Source organism: Perca fluviatilis, chromosome 13, assembly GCF_010015445.1.
Source record: "Perca fluviatilis chromosome 13, GENO_Pfluv_1.0, whole genome shotgun sequence".
In the NCBI taxonomy this organism is placed as follows: Eukaryota; Metazoa; Chordata; class Actinopteri; order Perciformes; family Percidae; genus Perca; species Perca fluviatilis.
This window is the reverse complement of record NC_053124.1, coordinates 17,445,409-17,462,799: the sequence shown is the minus strand read 5'-3', so window position 1 is coordinate 17,462,799 and position 17,391 is coordinate 17,445,409. Positions and strand designations below refer to the sequence as shown.

General features: G+C 41.6%; 1 protein-coding gene across 9 annotated transcripts in view; it reads left to right on the top strand.

The window, feature by feature from the left end:
- The window catches only part of runx1t1 (RUNX1 partner transcriptional co-repressor 1), a 57,547-nt gene that overhangs the window by 23,134 nt on the left and 17,022 nt on the right, over positions 1-17,391 (top strand). For all 9 annotated transcript variants that reach the window (XM_039820851.1, XM_039820852.1, XM_039820849.1 and 6 more), the window contains 3 exons: positions 10,944-11,081; positions 12,931-13,172; positions 15,867-15,956. In XM_039820851.1, coding sequence (XP_039676785.1) covers positions 10,967-11,081; positions 12,931-13,172; positions 15,867-15,956 — 447 coding nt within the window. In that variant the 5' untranslated portion in view covers positions 10,944-10,966. The remainder of the gene's footprint in view (positions 1-10,943; positions 11,082-12,930; positions 13,173-15,866; positions 15,957-17,391) is intronic.

The following is a 17,391-nucleotide window of genomic DNA, read 5'->3' as shown; positions in this document are numbered from 1 at the left end:
GTGGCATCCATCTGTAGCACTGGAGAGCGGTTAGGCTGTGTGTGTCTGAGTCTGTGTGTTTGGGTTTATGCCACCGAAAAACAAAACAATGGGATTGTCGTGATGATGCTATTTGTAGTGTTGGCGGTGGGTGTGGTGACAGAGTTCAGAGTTGTGTTGGCTAAAAAGCTGCTGTTGTTTGATGGACAGTGGGAGGTGGATGTGGGAAGGACAGTAATCTAAAGTGCCTCCTTTAGAAAAAAGACTGCAACATGTGTCCCACAGTGCTGAGTTAACTTTTATACAGTAACGTTTGAGCAAAGTGTTTTGTAAGATTCAGGCAACTTAAGACTGCTAACAGACACAAATTTCAGATAAATGATGGCGTTGTCCCTGATGGAGTCCCTATGTTTATTGTCAAACAGGTCAAAATAAATTAATAATTAGAGTTAAACATGTGTGTTTATAAAATATTACATTTACATATACAGTATGAATGATACTGTACATATAAGGCTAATCAATTATCTTTTTCACCAAATTCCATTCAAATATCCATGTTTTTAAATGGAGCAGATCTGTTTTTAGCTTGATTTAAGGTTTAAAGTGTTTCTTTTATGTTTTAATACTGCTTGTTGTGCTAAAAGAAGATATGGTTCATTGCACTTACAGTAATGGGGGGGGGTCCTGTTGCAGTGAGGATGCCTCAAAAAGTGTTTAGCAAAGAGATAAAAGAAATTAAAAATGTTTTTAAATTGTGAGTACTTGACACAATAAATACTTTGTAGTTAAACTGCAGTATTTGAGCAGCCAATTGTTCTAAAACCTGATTTCACCTTCTGTTTTCACCTTCTGTTAGTCACAGTTTAAAATTTTGTTTTAAATCAGATACAGATTTAGTTTAAAAAAAGAATATTGAGTCCCATGTGCAGTACAATACAATATTATTACTACTGCTCACAGAACTTTTTTTTTCCAGCAACTTTGTGGTCGACTCTGTCACAGATGTTCCACAGGTCAGTGTATGTCAAAGCTTTGTTGTGATCTTGTCTTCTTGCCCATTTTGAGATCCTTTCTTCTTGTTTGTCAGTGGCCTCAGATGGCTGTGGGCTGACAGGGAGGTGAGACAGTGAAAGGTGAAACGGTGAGGAGGAAAAAGCCGAGGAGAAAGTGTGTAATGGTTAGATGAAAGGAGACAAAAACACATCGCTGACCTGGAATGGTCGTGGTGGTCCTACATGTGTGTATGTATGTGTGTAGAGAACATCCCTCTGCTGCCTCCTCCTCCAGACATATTCTACTCTCAGCCACTCAGAGCCATTAGCAAACCATGGTCACCATAACACACACAGGTACACACACAGGTACACACACACAGGTACACACACACACACACACACACACACACACACACACACACACACACACACACACACACACACACACACACACACACACACACACACACAAGTAGGCCTGGAAATGCCCTGATGCGAGGTCACACCAACCACCACTCTCTGGCTCCCTGCTCACCAGATGTGACTCAAACCCTGTTTTTAAACATCTTCTCCTGCAAGGGAGAGGGAGGGGTGGAGGAGAGGGAGTGTAAAAAGAAAAGAGAGTAGCAGTTTTCAGGGAAGAGGCGGTGAGAGGTAAAGGTTGTTTTTTTTCTGTTTTGCAAATCTGGTTCTACTTAGCAGAGCCCTGGAACACATTTCATAAATTGCAGACATATTTTTTCGGAGCGGTTTTGGGGAAGATAGTTAACCGGCAGTAATTTTAAACACATGGCAGCCGTCATGTGATATTTTGAAAACACCAGGGGGACAGGCTGGTTACCCCCCCACCCTCCACCAGGAACCCTCCCTTTATGTTAGCCTCTGCCCTCTTTTTTTCTGTGCTCGTCCTCTGCCTCTCGCATTTGATTTCCCCATCTGTCTCTCATAGGAGCTTAATGCTATCTCTTGTTTTCAGTCCCAGTTTTCAGCATCCTCACCTCCCTTTTTCCTATCTCTTCCTTCTTTCCACATGTGTTTCCCCCTTTCAACCATGTCAGTTGTTCAACCCATCACACACAGTAACTACACTCTCAGTTAGCCTGCATTGCATATCACTCCATCCATCCACGCCTTCATCCATCCTTCCTCTCCCTCTGTGTCTCTCCACATAGTAAAAGATAACTGTCATGTAAAGCACCAGGGCCTTTACTGTCTGTTGAAAATTGATTTTGCTCCTGAAGACAGGGATATGATTCCTTTTAGCATCCACACACACACACACACACACACACACACACACACATACATACACACACACACACACACACACACACACACACACACACACACACACACACACACACACATGCACACGCATGCACAGATTCATATTGCCTGCAGAGAGAGGGTTCCATGTAGCGTAGGGAGCTATAACAGTGAAAATATACAAATTGCCACTTGGGCATGTGTGTGTATCAGTGCATATCAATGTGTTTGTATTCAGAGATGGAGTGGATGCATCAATGATTTTAAATTGTGCTTGTGCTACAAGATTCAATCAGTTCATAGAGGGTTTGTGCATGTGTGTTCTTGTACATTTTCCCCTGACAACAAAAAAGCTTTGTGTGCATTTATAGACCCACAAAAGCAAGAATACACGGCCTACAATGAGATTCCCATAGTGAGTACTATAAAAAAGTGGTATATATGCTGCAACAATATTAATCCTCAGCCCCACAACAGAAATATTCACGATATCACAAAGGCAAGAAAGGTAACCCGCTGTCTGTGCGCAAAGCTTATGGAAAATAAAGCCATGTGTCGTCAGCATTAGGATGTGTGTTGAGTTTTGTGTGAGCTCTTCTCTCTTGGCGTAGAGTCTTGCCTGGGAAAACACCCAGATCCATTTGGGTTCACTTGGCCGGTTGTCAGCATGGCTTCAGAAATGAACCAAACTGTACACAGAAGGCAATTTCCAATAGGCCGGCTTCCATCAAATGGCCAAGCAGAGCTCACCAAGGCTTACATCTGATTTATATCGCTCTGTTTTTCCCCAAAAAGCAACATTTATATCATTATTTTGACATAATGTTGTTAAGGCCAGCTTTATATAAATAAACAATGCTTTTGATAGAGTTTTCTAAACATGTTGAGCCCGCTTGGCTATGCTGTGGAAAAATGTCTGATGGCAATATGTTTCTAGCTCAGCTATAACAAAGGTTTCGCTCTCTGTCACACTGTACATATCCTCATGTTTTCTTTACCTTTACCTCTCCCTGACCCACTTCTTTCCCACCCTCTTTCTGTATTTTTCCTGCCACCCATTCCCACTCCCTGTCTTTATTTTACAAGACCCTGTAGTTCAATTTTGCCTGGCAAAAAGATGGGGCAGGAATCGGTTCAATTTGAGAGAGGACACGTATCGGGCACTGTGAATCATTTTTATTGTTCCTTAACACTTGCTTCCCCTCTCTCTCTCTCTCTCTCTCTCCCTCTCCCTCTCTCTCTGTCCCTCTGCAAGAGAGACTTTGTTTCAACAGATGGGTGAAACAGACATTACTATAAACCTATTTTTCTAAAAAGAGCGAAGGACTTCTAATGTTATACGCCACATATGTTTTATTGTCCAGCGTGTGTGTAGTCGGAGGTGTTTTGCAGGATTTGTGTGTTTAGTTTATGTATTTTTGTGCATATGTGCATGTTAATGTTTGTGTGATGGAACAGATGGTGTTCAGACCTTTGTGTGCGATTGAGAAATCTCCATATGTCTTTGCTGGCTTGATGAAGTGTAAACACACGATGTTACACTGAGAGAATAATACAGATATGGTGGGAGATGCTAAAGGCTGTCACTGATCAGGAGCATATGTGTTTGCAGAGCTTTAGTCATGTATCAGACCATCACTCTTTCACTCAATGCTGTACATATAGCCTCCTATTTATGATATTATGGCAAGGTAGTGTTAGCAATTAGCTGAAACGAAGACAAAGTACGCACGAAAACAGAGGGACTTGTGTTGTTTTGCGTGAAATTTGTGCATGCATCCTTGCAGCTGTGTGTCTGTGTATGTGTTTGTGTGTTTGTGGGCGTTGCATCCATACATCTTCTTGACAAGCGGGTGGAGTTTGATGGGACATGCTCTGCATACTGCTCCATCTGGCTGCCGATGACTGTGTGTGTGTGTATGTGCGTGTGTGTGCGTGCGCGCACATGGTCCAGAGGAGAGGGATGATGGAAAGAGAAGAGAGGTTACTACACTTGCATACCGATAGATTTCTCTTGTTTGTCTGCGCACTCCGTCTGAATCACAATCGTCCCCCACCTGTCCCTCAACTGTGTTCTTTAACACATCCGTCCTCTCATTCTTTCTACCTTTATTTCTCTCTTGTGTGTGTCTCCTGCTCCCTCTCTCCACATCTGTACCCAGCACACAGAGCAATCACTTCAAGCCACTATCACACCATCGCTTCATCTATTCCATTACCTATCTGTCCCGCTCCCTCTCTTCACACATTATTGTGTACTGTGTATGTGTGTGCATGGGTATAACACACCCAGAAGCACCATTTTGCACAGCCATTGGCCGTTGTGGACATCAGTGCTCAATTCAAATGCTTCCTTTGGCTTCAGTGCCTCACGGTTTTCACTTGCGCTGAAGGTATTATGCCTGTCGTGATTATATTTTTGCTTGTGTGTGTGCTATGCATAAATGGGTCAGTCTATATGCATTTTTTCATTTAAGTCCATAATGATGATATCTTATGTCTGACTAATACAATATTGTGCTCACACAGGCACCAGTGCACCATAAATAGTTTATGTCACAGCCGCCAACTCTCGAAAATTCACCCAGCGTGATTGAAATCCATTGTCATTTTGAAGAATGGGATTTGCCTGTGTGAAGTACTCTCGAGTGGCATATTACTGCCACTGTTATCACATCATTTTCTGGGTCTCCAACTGTACGATCCCATTGCACACATACACTCACGCAAACACGTACACACAGTGGCAATTCTAGCTCATGAAGTGTGTAATGGAGATCGTTTGTCTCCTGATGATAGACTTTGAAGCCGTTGTAGCCTCTATGATTAATCTAAAATATCAAGGTTAGGCAATGGTGTCCCTGTTTCACAATGTGATTTGAATACGAAATGACCTCATGGCTTTGTGTGCGATGATGAAATGCATATGGTTTTGATATAACATTGTATTTTTTTTGCCCCGAGTTGTGGGTTAGCAATGTCCTCTGTAACATATTGAACTGCTTCTCTTCCTTCTAGATATCGTTCATTGCAACAACCTTGTTTTAGGCGAGTGATGTAACTTGCATGTAACCTTAGAAACGGCGTGTATCACAAGTCAGAGGGGGGATAAAATCTCTTTCTTTGAGCTCGGCTGAAAGAGGGTACGAGCAAGAGGGAGAAAAGCGAAGAAAGAAAGAGAGATTTTGCAAACATTGAGGATCATGTAATCATGGACGATGCAAACGGGTGATGTAAGTGTGAGGACATCCTTGTGAGTGGCAGATGGTTGTCCAGGGTTCTGCCTCATTTCTAGGATCGGTCGGTGAATCAGGGAACGTTTTTTTAAAGAGATTAAAGAAGTTACAAACAAGTGCAATTCAACCTATTGCTTTGTTCTGTTGTGTTTCAACAGGGAGACTGAGAGCATGTTTGGAGAGATATGGGCTGTATTGAATTTTTTTTTTATTTCATTCTCAAATGATAACATGAAGTACACTAAAGTTTTTTTGAAAAAGTGATTCCCAACCTGGAGCTGATTGATCACAAGATGATTAACAAAAAATATTTCAGTTACAAAGAATTGTTTATTTTGTGTGACTCGTCTCAAGTCTTCTTTTTTCAAGAACTTTTACCCATTCAGTCATCTTAAAACAATCTGAGAAAGGAACATCACTCTTTAATTGAACTGCTCAAAGCTTAAAGACGTGTGCATGTAGGCACGGATATAAAGTTTCACATGCCAAAAAAAAAAAGTGGTTTATACCAAAATATTTCTCACTACACAGCATTGTAACGTCACTTATGCTATTAGTGTAATCCCAACTTTATGTAGACAAAGCAAATAAAACCTCATCCCTCCTGGGAGCTTATCAGTCAGATATCAGTGTAATTACCTCTGACACATACAATATGATAGCTGGGTAACAATATACCTGAAACATTTAATGAGGCATCACCACAGCTCTGATATTCTTATGGGTTTATGTCTCATTCACGCCACCCATACTGCAAATATTTGTGCTAAGAGCTCCTTTATGGTACTCTAGATAAAACCACGTAGCAGGTGGCTGTTGTGAGACATTAATCATTGTCATCCATAAGCATGATCATCACTAGGTTTGGCACATCTGCCTGCAGAGATTGCACGAGTGAATCAACACACATTTGAGAGGCTCTTCTGTTCTTTTATAGCTAATTGCTGCCTCTTCAACAACCGTCCTCATCCTCTTCAATCCATTAATTCCTGGACAACAGCACTTCTGAGAAGTCGTAAAGTGAGTTAGGCAAAGTCAAAGCACTCATCGCCCCTTTCCATTAAAGCTCCGCACATCAATACCTGTCCAGTCCTAGAATACCATCCATTGGCCGGCCACAGATCTGCCGCTTCACCTACAATATTCAACTGGCGGGGCAGTAACAGGGCTAATAAATGAACAGTAGATGTGCATTAAGTTCAGCCATTAACTTTTAACAGATGTATTAGGCTGGAGGAGACGCCCGACTTTGTTTTCAAGGTTGTTTAAGGTTGCGTGTTCAGGTGGTGCTTTTTGAATTGAATTATGCATGAGTTTGCGAGCACTTGCTATTGTTCTGCCTCACTCTATTGCTGTAATAAAATGAGGACTTGTCTGACTGTCGTCTGCACGTATTTCTCTATTTTAAAATATACATGCCACATTTGCTCATAAAAATGGATAGCACACAGTCGTATGGCACAAGCTGTTTTCAATAATGTGCTTCAGTTGTAAGATGTATTTTTTTTATTTTCCCAAAGACTGGGTAAATTACCTTGCAAAGGCAGTATTGCTATTGATTCAAGTGGCATAGTAAGTGCCAAGTGAATGGTTGGCTGCAGCCCTTGTTGGTTAGTATAAAGCCATTGATTTTTATTCTGCTTATATGCTTTGCAGTGCTCTCAATCAAATCAGGAACAGAGAGATGCTCTTTGTGTGTGTGTGTGTGTGTGTGTGTGTGTGTGTGTGTGTGTGTGTGTGTGTGTGTGTGTGTGTGTGTGTGTGTGCCCCTGAGTGAGTGTGTGCGTGCGTGTGTGTGTGTGTGCTAGAGAGAGAGAGCATGTATTTGTTGTGTCCACGGATTTCACACTAATTCACTCTATATCTTTCATCTTATCCCCTAAGGGGCTGCAGAGTTTCAAATGCTTTCAGGGTTTATGTTTCTCTCATCTCCACCCGACCACTGTCATCCAATCATAACACTGACCCAGGTGTTAATCCCCAATTACAAGCCTGTAACCAAACTCATCTTTTTATGCTGCCGCAGGGCCCGCAGAACCATGCAGGAGTTAAGGTGGATCTTAAGTCTGGACTATTGTGCTTTATTTCCCTCTTTATGTGTTTTACATTGTGCTTCCTATTGACTTTTCAAGTCAAATATTTTAGGAAAAGCATTTTTCTGCTCCTGCCCCAATGAATAATGCTCCATCCCTCTCATAAAACACCCCACATTGCTCTAAATTGAAAAAAATAAAAAAAATTGTATACTTTGCATTTTGGGGACTGCTGGAGGTCAGTATCTGCTTTAAATTACATTGTAGGGATGCAAGTAATTTACATCATCTACCTATCTAGTCACAAATATTAGGGTCAATATGAGATGATTTGGATCCTAATTTGACGTCCTACTATCTAGCAATAGATCAAGTGAACTTGGCCAAAAAATTACCACACAATTAGAAAACCCAATATACAGGACTATGGAAAGCATGAGCTGAAAGATCCAGTGAAACAGGATAAGTACAACCATGTGTGATATGGTAACTTCTTTCTATTTCACTTAGGCTCATTATACATGTAAGGTCTTTGTGTTTGACTGGAAAATGATGAATTACCTTGGGTCCTGTCACCCGGTCGTCTTTTTTAATGACCTTGTATTTTCGTAGATCATATTTTAGGCAGGCATACAGGATATGATAGCTGGCAGCTAGAGGTAAGACTATATGTTTCCACTAGCTTTTCTGCTATATCCTGAGTTTATAAAATAAATAGTCAGGTCCAGACTTTCTTTTACTGTGTGGAAATTAGAGTAGTAAACCTTTCTCAGTCTGGCCAGGTCGGGAGGATGGAGAGAATTTTTGTGTGTGTGTGTGTGTGTGTGTGTGTGTGTGTGTGTGTGTGTGTGTGTGTGTGTGTGTGTGTGTGTGTGTGTGTGTGTGTGTGTGTGTGTGTGTGGTGTTAGCAGAAATGCAGCACAGTGAATAGACAGTTAAAGTTTGGACAGTCGCTCTGTTCTCTTTGTCTTCTCTTCGCATTGACTCTTCGTTCACCTCCAGTCCTCTTTTCTCTGCTTTCCTAATCACTTGACTTTTTTCCACTAATCTCTATTCTGTATCTATTCATGCAATTTATCCCCTTTTCTCTGCAATTCATTCCAATCCTCCTTTGCTGATCTCAAACTTGTGTTATAGTCAATACCTCAGTCAATATTATTTACATAAATAATTTCATTTCTACAGTATAATTTACCGTTTTGAGTGAAAAACTTAAAAGTCCCATATTGTAAAAAGTGATATGTTTAGTAGGGAGATGTGTGAACTTTGTCTGGGGAAGTGGTAATCCATTACTCTTCTTTTCCTGTCCTTTGACAGTATCTGACTCTATGGGTTGGAATTTGTTTGCCTTGATAATCTTTGGAAGCTTCTGGAGACTATTTAACAAGAAGAGAATACCTTGATAAAAGCGTATTGCTGCTACCTATATACGTCAGTGTGCCTGCGAGAAGCTCTAAGAATGGCAGCATCAGTCAGTAAGTTAGTTCAAATCATTTCAGTGTGATTGGACATAAGGAGCAGCAGCTATGAGCTAGTATGGCTTCTAGACTCTTATTTGATTCTTGGAAAACTGTTTAAAGAAATTCACTTTCTTGTATGTCACACTTCTTCTCAGTATCATTACTGTTTCTGAACATGTTGCTGGTCAGTATGTATTTATACCTTGTATATTTCTTGTGATTGTTTCTTTCATTTACATCACGTTCCCTCTGCTTATTTGAAATGGAGCTATCGAGTCCTCTCTATTTAGAAATTCAGTGACATCTCCATCTCTCACTTGCCTGCCTGCTAAAGCTGAGCTAGCGTGACTAAAATACTTAGTCACAGTGAACCTCGGCAGCAGTGAGCCAGAGTGCTACTGAGACTTGGGTCTAGCTAACAGGCTTAGGCTATCCTGTCTCTCTCACGTCAGTATTTCTCATTCATTTCACCTAAACTTAATAATCCAAACAGTCGTCACAGAGGAAAACTACCATTTATATAGTATGTAGTGTATACATTTTATACACAGACACTGTGGGGAAATATGCAAATAAACATACAGTAGGTACATGTAAAATATAAGACGGAAGTATAGAGTGCATTTTCATCTTGCAAAACACACACACACACACACACACACACACACACACACACACACACACTTACACTAGGGTCTTGAGTAAAATGTGGGACAGAGACCACCCTGTTTCCCTTACCACCCTGATTACAGTGTGTGTGCCTTTACCGTGGATGTCTTGTGTGTATCTGAGTCAAAGCACATACATCCACTCCATGATTACAGCTATGTGTTCCCAATGTCACAGATAGTTCTTTTGTTTCTCTTGCAGCTCCTCCCTTCCCTCCTCTCATTCTCTCTTTTCTCTTCTCTCCCTCCACCCCTCTTCCTCTCTACCTTTTGTTGTTGTTGCAATCTCAATCCTTCACAATGTGCCACACAGAGACAGTTGATAACAGTCTGTTTACTCTGTGTTACTGCTATTGCTAAGGGGAAGTTGTGTATCTTATCTTGCACAATATGGGCTCAGCCCTCACCGCCAGTGCAAGACTCTGATAATGTCTTGTTGTTGCTCTCATGCATTTGATATGGCCGGTTATTTGCTGAGCACAAAGCAACTGCACGAGGTGAAAACAGGCATGTCATCAAAGAATTGTCTTTTTTTGTGATTAAGGTTTTATCTCTAAAATTTCTCATGAGTAGTGTGAGTTTGAGCCGACTGGTTTTCTGTATCTGTTGTGCTTAAATTTCTTAAATTTGTTCATTGACTAGTTGCTTTTCTGCCATGATCCAGTCCTGAACAGATGTGAATACTGTATAGTGTGTGTGTGTGTGTGCGTGTGTGCGTGTGTGTGTGTGCGTGCGCGTGTGTGCGTTGGGCGTGTTTGTGTGTGTGTGTGTGTGTGTGTGTGTGTGTGTGTGTGTGTGTGTGTGTGTGTGTGTGTGTGTGTGTGTGTGTAATGAGCACTGCAGTCGTGTGCAGGGGAGGGGGGCAGGGGAGGATGCTATGTCGCCGTTCTGTACAGCGGGCATGCAGGATGGCACAGATGGTGGCGGAGTGAGACCCGTACTCGCTGCAGATTTATGCTCCTCTCTCGGGTGTCTGTCTGTGTGTCTGTGAGTCTCCCCTTTCTCCCCCTCTCATTCATCATCTGACATCGTCTGAGCATATGCATCAGTGTCATTGTGACCAGACACATGATGCGGTGAGCCATCTATTTCCAGAACAAGTTTAGTGTGGTACACCTCGTCTGTGCTTTGTTCATCAAATTAAATCCTGCTGCTGTGTATGTGCAAATTATGATATAGTTCCTCTCTATGCGCACAGATGTGGAATGTGTTGCCCTGAGCTGTTGTTTATTTCCTTTGTTAAAATATATCAGCATGTTATTTTTGGTATGTTATTATAATCTTTCACTTTGTTTGCCTTCAGATCGCACTGGGAAGCGCTCCACCATGCCCGACTCACCTGCGGACGTCAAGACACAGTCCAGGTTGACCCCCCCTACCATGCCGCCCCCACCCAGCACGCAAGGAGCACCGCGAAACAGCTCCTACACCCCCACCACATGTGAGTAAAGCTAGTTTTATAGTTCTGTGTTAAGGGTTTATGGTGTCACAACGGAGGTATACATCATCTACGCCATAGGGTCTTCAAAGATCTAACAACACTCATGTTGTGACATATTTGACATTTTAACAGTTATGTTGTCTCCTACTAGTTTTCAATGTACCATATCAGTGCAGATACTGACTTTATTAGGGGGATCTGGTATTGGCCATGACATAACCGACCTTCATTGAATGCTGTTTCTTTGTAAATGTCATCATAAAGTTTCCAGAATGCGTTACATTGTAGTCACTCACAGCAGACTGCCGACTCAGTTCTCAGTGCCGCGGCATCCCTGGCCTCATGTTCAGAGTTCCCTCTAATGTGGTCTACACATTTTTAATCAGGGAAATGAAAGCACTGGTATTGGATCGGTACTCAGTATAGGCAGATAGGCTGATACGTTGTATCGCAGTTATCTCGTGAGAAAAAGTTGGGTTGGTGCATCCCTATATACAATACTTTGGTGGTTGTTTCAACAGGTGCAATGTGATGCTGAACTATAAATAAATTCTTAGGTGATGGCGGGATGGCTGTACATCAGACCGCAGAAGGATAATTCCATCTTAAGTCACCCATGGAAAATAAACACAGCAGCTTTTTTAAAACAAAGCAGATATACATGTGCTTACACTTGGGAAGACAGCCGCATTATGCATAGGTGAAATCCAAAATTCTCAATTTTTTAAATGCCATCAGCAACATAAGACCTTTATAGCAAGTTGCATTGAGCCTTCCCAAATTGCACTCATTCCAAACAAGTTCTCCAGCAACGCTTGCAAACCGTTGCAATGTGCACATAGCCTGTGACGAGCAAATTACACCCTAGTATTCACTTAGAAGTGCATACTTAACCACTTGCGTGAAGAGCACTAGAATCTAAGAATCAAAGGCCTTCAAAATGCTCAGAGCTCTCAAGTCTGCGTTAGTAGTGCTGGTTCTTTGCAACAGAGGCATTATTTTGTTCTCTTTTAATCACTTATTCTCCCCTTTCTTCCTTTCTGGTATTTACTTTCTCTCTATATCTGCCTGTTTCTCTGTTGCAAACGCTCACACTCCACAATTAACATCAGGGCTTCCGTGCGATGAGGGAGGAAAGGCCCAGCTCTCTCATTACACATGCCGAAGGTTTTAACAAAGCAGTATGCTTTGATTTCCACCCGACATAATTGTTACCACATGCAGTTTGAGTATCTCGTCTCTCTCCTCTCTTTACAGTGGCGGCTTTGGACGGCAGCCAGAGGGGGAGTGAGTGGATCGCTAGTCAAAACCTAATCTCATTAGAGGGAAAGCTTTATGCCGCCTTGTATCTCTTTGTACACCAACTCCCCCAACACAAAGAGACACACACAGACACACACACTTCTCCCGTGCTCTGGCGTGACGGGGGGTCACACTGTCCCTGCTTGTTTAGACTGCAGGGAGGGAGGCAAGGGGGAAGGGGGTGCAGAGAGGCAACATGTCTCCAAATGCAGAAATATGTTTTTTATGAGAGGATGCCGCAAAGGATCAAACAAGCTGCTATGATTGGAAACAAATGTTGAGGATTGTGAATGTTTTCAGGGGAATGTAAATCATTCCAAATCAGTGGTTTGGTCTCAGTGAAGCTGACGTATGTTATTTCCTTTGTTGGTGTTTGTTAAAGGCACAGTCAGGGACTTTAGGTTATTTGTGGTGATTTGCAGTTAGCAAGGGCGAATGCAGTGTTACTTTTGCACTATGTTGAAAAAGTCATAGTTTTTTTATGAAATATTTCTCATTTTGCTCTCCTTTCTCTGAACACTATTCTTTATGTCCTTGTCTCACGCAGTAACCAATGGCAGCAGCCACTCTCCTACAGCGCTTAACGGCGCTCCATCTCCTCCAAACGGCTACAGCAATGGTCCTAGCTCCTCCTCCTCATCCTCGCTGGCCAACCAGCAGCTGCCGCCGGCCTGCGGCGCCCGGCAGCTCAGCAAGCTCAAGCGCTTTCTCACAACTCTACAGCAGTTTGGCAATGACATCTCACCTGAAATCGGCGAGCGGGTCCGCACATTAGTGCTGGGACTAGTGGTGAGTGGCTTCTGTGTATGTGAGCTTTAGTTCAAAGGGCTCGTAGAGTGAAAGTTGATACCGGGCCTTAAGTTAGCAGGAATAAGTGAATCCATTAGTAGGTTATTTGAGAATAATTCTTTGCATTTGTTCAGCATGCCTGAAGTACCAGATGGAATGAGTTTACTAAATCAAACAGTTTAAGTAATCTCAGGTTAGTTGTCAGTCACTGAGATGAATACTTAAAATGCTTTGAAATACTTATCGCTGATTATGAAAACCTCAGGGGTCGTTTTTTTAAAGGCTTTTTTATTTTCAGGCGTAAGTGTAAAATAAACAGAAAGATTTGCGAACCTCTGCCTCCGGAATTGACATCCATCAGTACTTTGCAGCCCATTATTCACTGTAACACAATGCCTGACAAAACAATGGCAGTAGGTTGTCCTCTGTGACAGGATAACATCAGACTAGGACACTACTGTCTTTATGCACCTGATCAACTTTGGATTTTTTTGTTTGTTTTACACTTAATAAATTAAAATACAACATAGAAAACCATAGGCCTGGGGCAATAAAGATTCAACTTGTTACTTTAACATCCAAATAATGTTTTCACTCAGGATGTGCAGGTGTCTGACAACCTAACATGTTTCAATATTAAAACCTAATTGATTTATTTAGCTAAACCAATAGATATATAGGATAATAGGAACTGCAACTAAATGATGATTGTAGCTTTGGATGCACAAATTAAAGCATTACTGATAATCACAACTTCTAACCCAAATTAAGATCCAGCACATAAAGTGGATAAAAGCAGCATGTTAGAATTTGTATTCATTTCATAATTATACAGTATATAAACAACACGTATGCAAAGAATAACAAGAATGAAACTGTGTTTTCTTCACCAGAGACATGAGAATGAATTGGTTATACTGCAAAATACAAATCAAGCCTGCAAACATCAAACTACATTTATCCAACCGAGATTTGACAGATGTGTTCCTCCAGCTTAGCTGACATGGTTATATAAAGGCAATATAAAATACATGTGCAAATCTAAAGATTTACCACATCTATGGGATCTGAGAAGATTTGACTTAACGAGCAGGGGGGATACAGAAATAGTGATTGAATGTTGTGCAGAAAGGAGGAGGCGGAGGAGATGGAGGGAGGAATGTTTTTAATTAGCCTCACAGAGCATAGCCTCCTTTTGGCTTCACTATGTTTATTATTCTCACCGTCTGCAAATGCACATGCCTCTCCTGTGTCGTTTTGCCTTGCATACCCCTCCATATCTCTCTCTCTCTCTCTCTCTCCCTCTCTTCCTCTCTCGCTCACTGTCTCTCTGTCCCTCCCCTTGCCTTATTGAAAAGAGTGACACCGTTAATTAGCTAGTTGTGTGCTGGGGAGAGGGAGAGAGGGAGACTCAGGAGGTTTCACTAGCTGTCAAGAACAGCCCCTACGCAATCTGGGTGAACAGATGTAAAGCTGAATGTAACAAAATTCAGTTCTGGGAAATAAACACCGAGAGTGTGGGGAGGAAAAATCATATCTGCTGCTTTTTATAATGTTCTCCGTCTCGCATTTTTTTGTTCTTGTTTGTATTTTTGCTTGTTATATAGCAGATTCTTCTCCCATGTGCACACTCATCTCTTTCTTCTCTCTTTCTCACTCTTTCTCTCTGCTCTGAATCGAATAGATATAAAAATAGTGTCAGTCACCGCTGTCTTGTCAGCCATTAATGTGAGTTACAGGCAACCAAAAGAAGGAGAGACTTTGTTTGGGTTGACAAACTGAAATGTATAACCTACTTTGGACCCCCCACTGCTCCAAACACACACCCCTTCTGTTTTCAACAACACAGAGAACACACAAAAACCCCTCTGACTCTAAATATACTACACCCTCTCTGTCCTGCACATTTTCCTGGTCCATAACGTATTTTGATCACCTTGGTCTTACCTGGTCTCTGAAAATTGCCAGACAGTTATTCGGTTGGCACTGATGGAGAGATGTAGCACAGACGTGGAGCATTATGGCACAAGTGTGTATTGTACTGTGTTGATAAGGACAGGGGTGCCATGCATGTGTACAACATAAGCATATGTGCAAACAATCAAATGGGTGAAAACGAAAAAGAACCACGTCGTGTGTTGTAGGTATGTATTTTATTGGACATACACATAGGACACACATTATGAAATACACTCCAAATATGATACTCAAAAAATAAATATATATTTTCACTTTCTATTCATAATAATGAACAAGCAGACCTGAGCTGATAGACTTAATAGACTGAAATATATATTAAAAAAAAAAACTATTCAACTGCACTTAAATGTTAAGGTAAAGTGATTGGTTTTTAAATGAGCCAATAACTCAAAAGGAGCATATTTGGTAAAAAAATAAAATAATAATTAGGCACATTTCTTCCTCATGCAGCATATTTTTGATGATGTGACTCCTGCATGTGTATTTGTTTTGTTAATTGAAGCCATGTGCGAAGCGATGTGCGTCTTTGTTTTCTGTGGCTCTTTTCACTGCGGCCTGCCCATATGCTTTCTATTACAAAACTCGAAACATTCACTCCAGGTCAGGATGTAGCTTAGCGTCCAATAAGTAATATTATCACTTAATGCCTTCCACATGGATTCATGTGTTTTCTCTCTGTCTCTCTCTCTCTCTCTCTCTCTCTCTCTCCTCCAGAATTCCACGCTAACCATCGAAGAATTTCACTCCAAGCTCCAAGAAGCCACCAACTTCCCTCTGCGACCTTTTGTCATACCCTTCCTAAAGGTAGATATTTAAATATGCAGTTACTACAGTTCGGTCTTATTGAGCAAACCTAGAAAACATTAAGCCAGCCCAGATCCAGATGTGCATACTTATGTTTGTGATATTTCTCCCTATTTTTGGTATTTCTTGTTGTCTCTCAATTGTACCTAATCTGTCTCCTTCTTCCTTCTCACTCATTTTCTCTGCAATTTCACAAAATATTGTCACTCCCGTTCTGTCTCTCACATACTTTTTTTTTTCTCTTGCTCAATCTGTCTGTTTCATTTCTTCTCCACTTGAAACAGTGCATAAGTCATGTTCAACTATAATTTTTCTGTACAATGTTTGAACCGCAAGATGTTTTTTTTGTTAGAAACTTGCTTAACGTGTGCTGGAACAGAGCACAATGTGTGTGCTTGTGGCTCGATGACAACGTCCTCTTTCACGTGCTCCTTTCCAGCCTCCTCCACCACTTTCTCTAAGGCTTGTTTTATCAATGATTCTTCGTCCCACTAAGCTACATTTCCAGCGAGTATTTCCCATTTTCAGCCATTAGCATGGTATATTACGCGAGGAAGGAGCACTCTTTTAAGCATCCAGTCGTGCCCTTGCTTCAGCCCATTTGTCGCCTTTTTTTTCAGTCACAACGGCACGGCTCACATCTCTTTATTCCAGTCTGGGAGATAAAAATGAAGAGGGATGGTGGATTTTCTGTTTGTATCTATGTGGCCATTTATGTGCATTTGGGCTGTTTGTGTCAGATAGGTGCATATTCTGAATGTCTGCAGGATTTGAGGAGCTAAAGCAGTCTGGAGGTGAGACTGGCGGTGGTGGTATGATTTGTTTTGGTAGTCAAAGATGACAAATGGGACTGGGGGTCTATATTGAGGGATGCACTGTGCAGCAGCCGCAGCAGTTCAGATTGTGTTATGGGGTCTAGGTGAAGCTGAGATCAATATCACTATGGTACTGAGAGATGGAGAGCAGGGAGGGGCATGACATTTAACACAGAGCTCATTTGTTTCTATTACAAGCTCTGTTTTGTTTTCTCACTTTCTTTTCCCCCCTCAATCCTCTTTTCAATTCTTTCGCCTACCCCTTTCTCTTTATCTTTTATCCATTCCTTATCTAGCCCTCCCTACCCTGCTCTATGTGTTTGTGTCTGACTGACTGACAGGCATTAGGTACAGTAAATGTTAATTGTGAAAACAAGACAGTCAGTTCTCCCTGAGCAAGATATCATCTCACTTTACGCTGTCTGTATGCACGTACACATTTGCAGATGATGTGTGCATGTGTGAACTGACATTCACAAGCCTATATTATCCACTGAGGTCCTGCGTTGATGTGGTATTGGTCCCACTAGTATCGCTGTTACTGTTAACGACAGAAACAGGGACTTTGTGTCCTCCCTGTCTCCTTCCTCACATCACTCCCTTATTCTTAACTTTTCTTC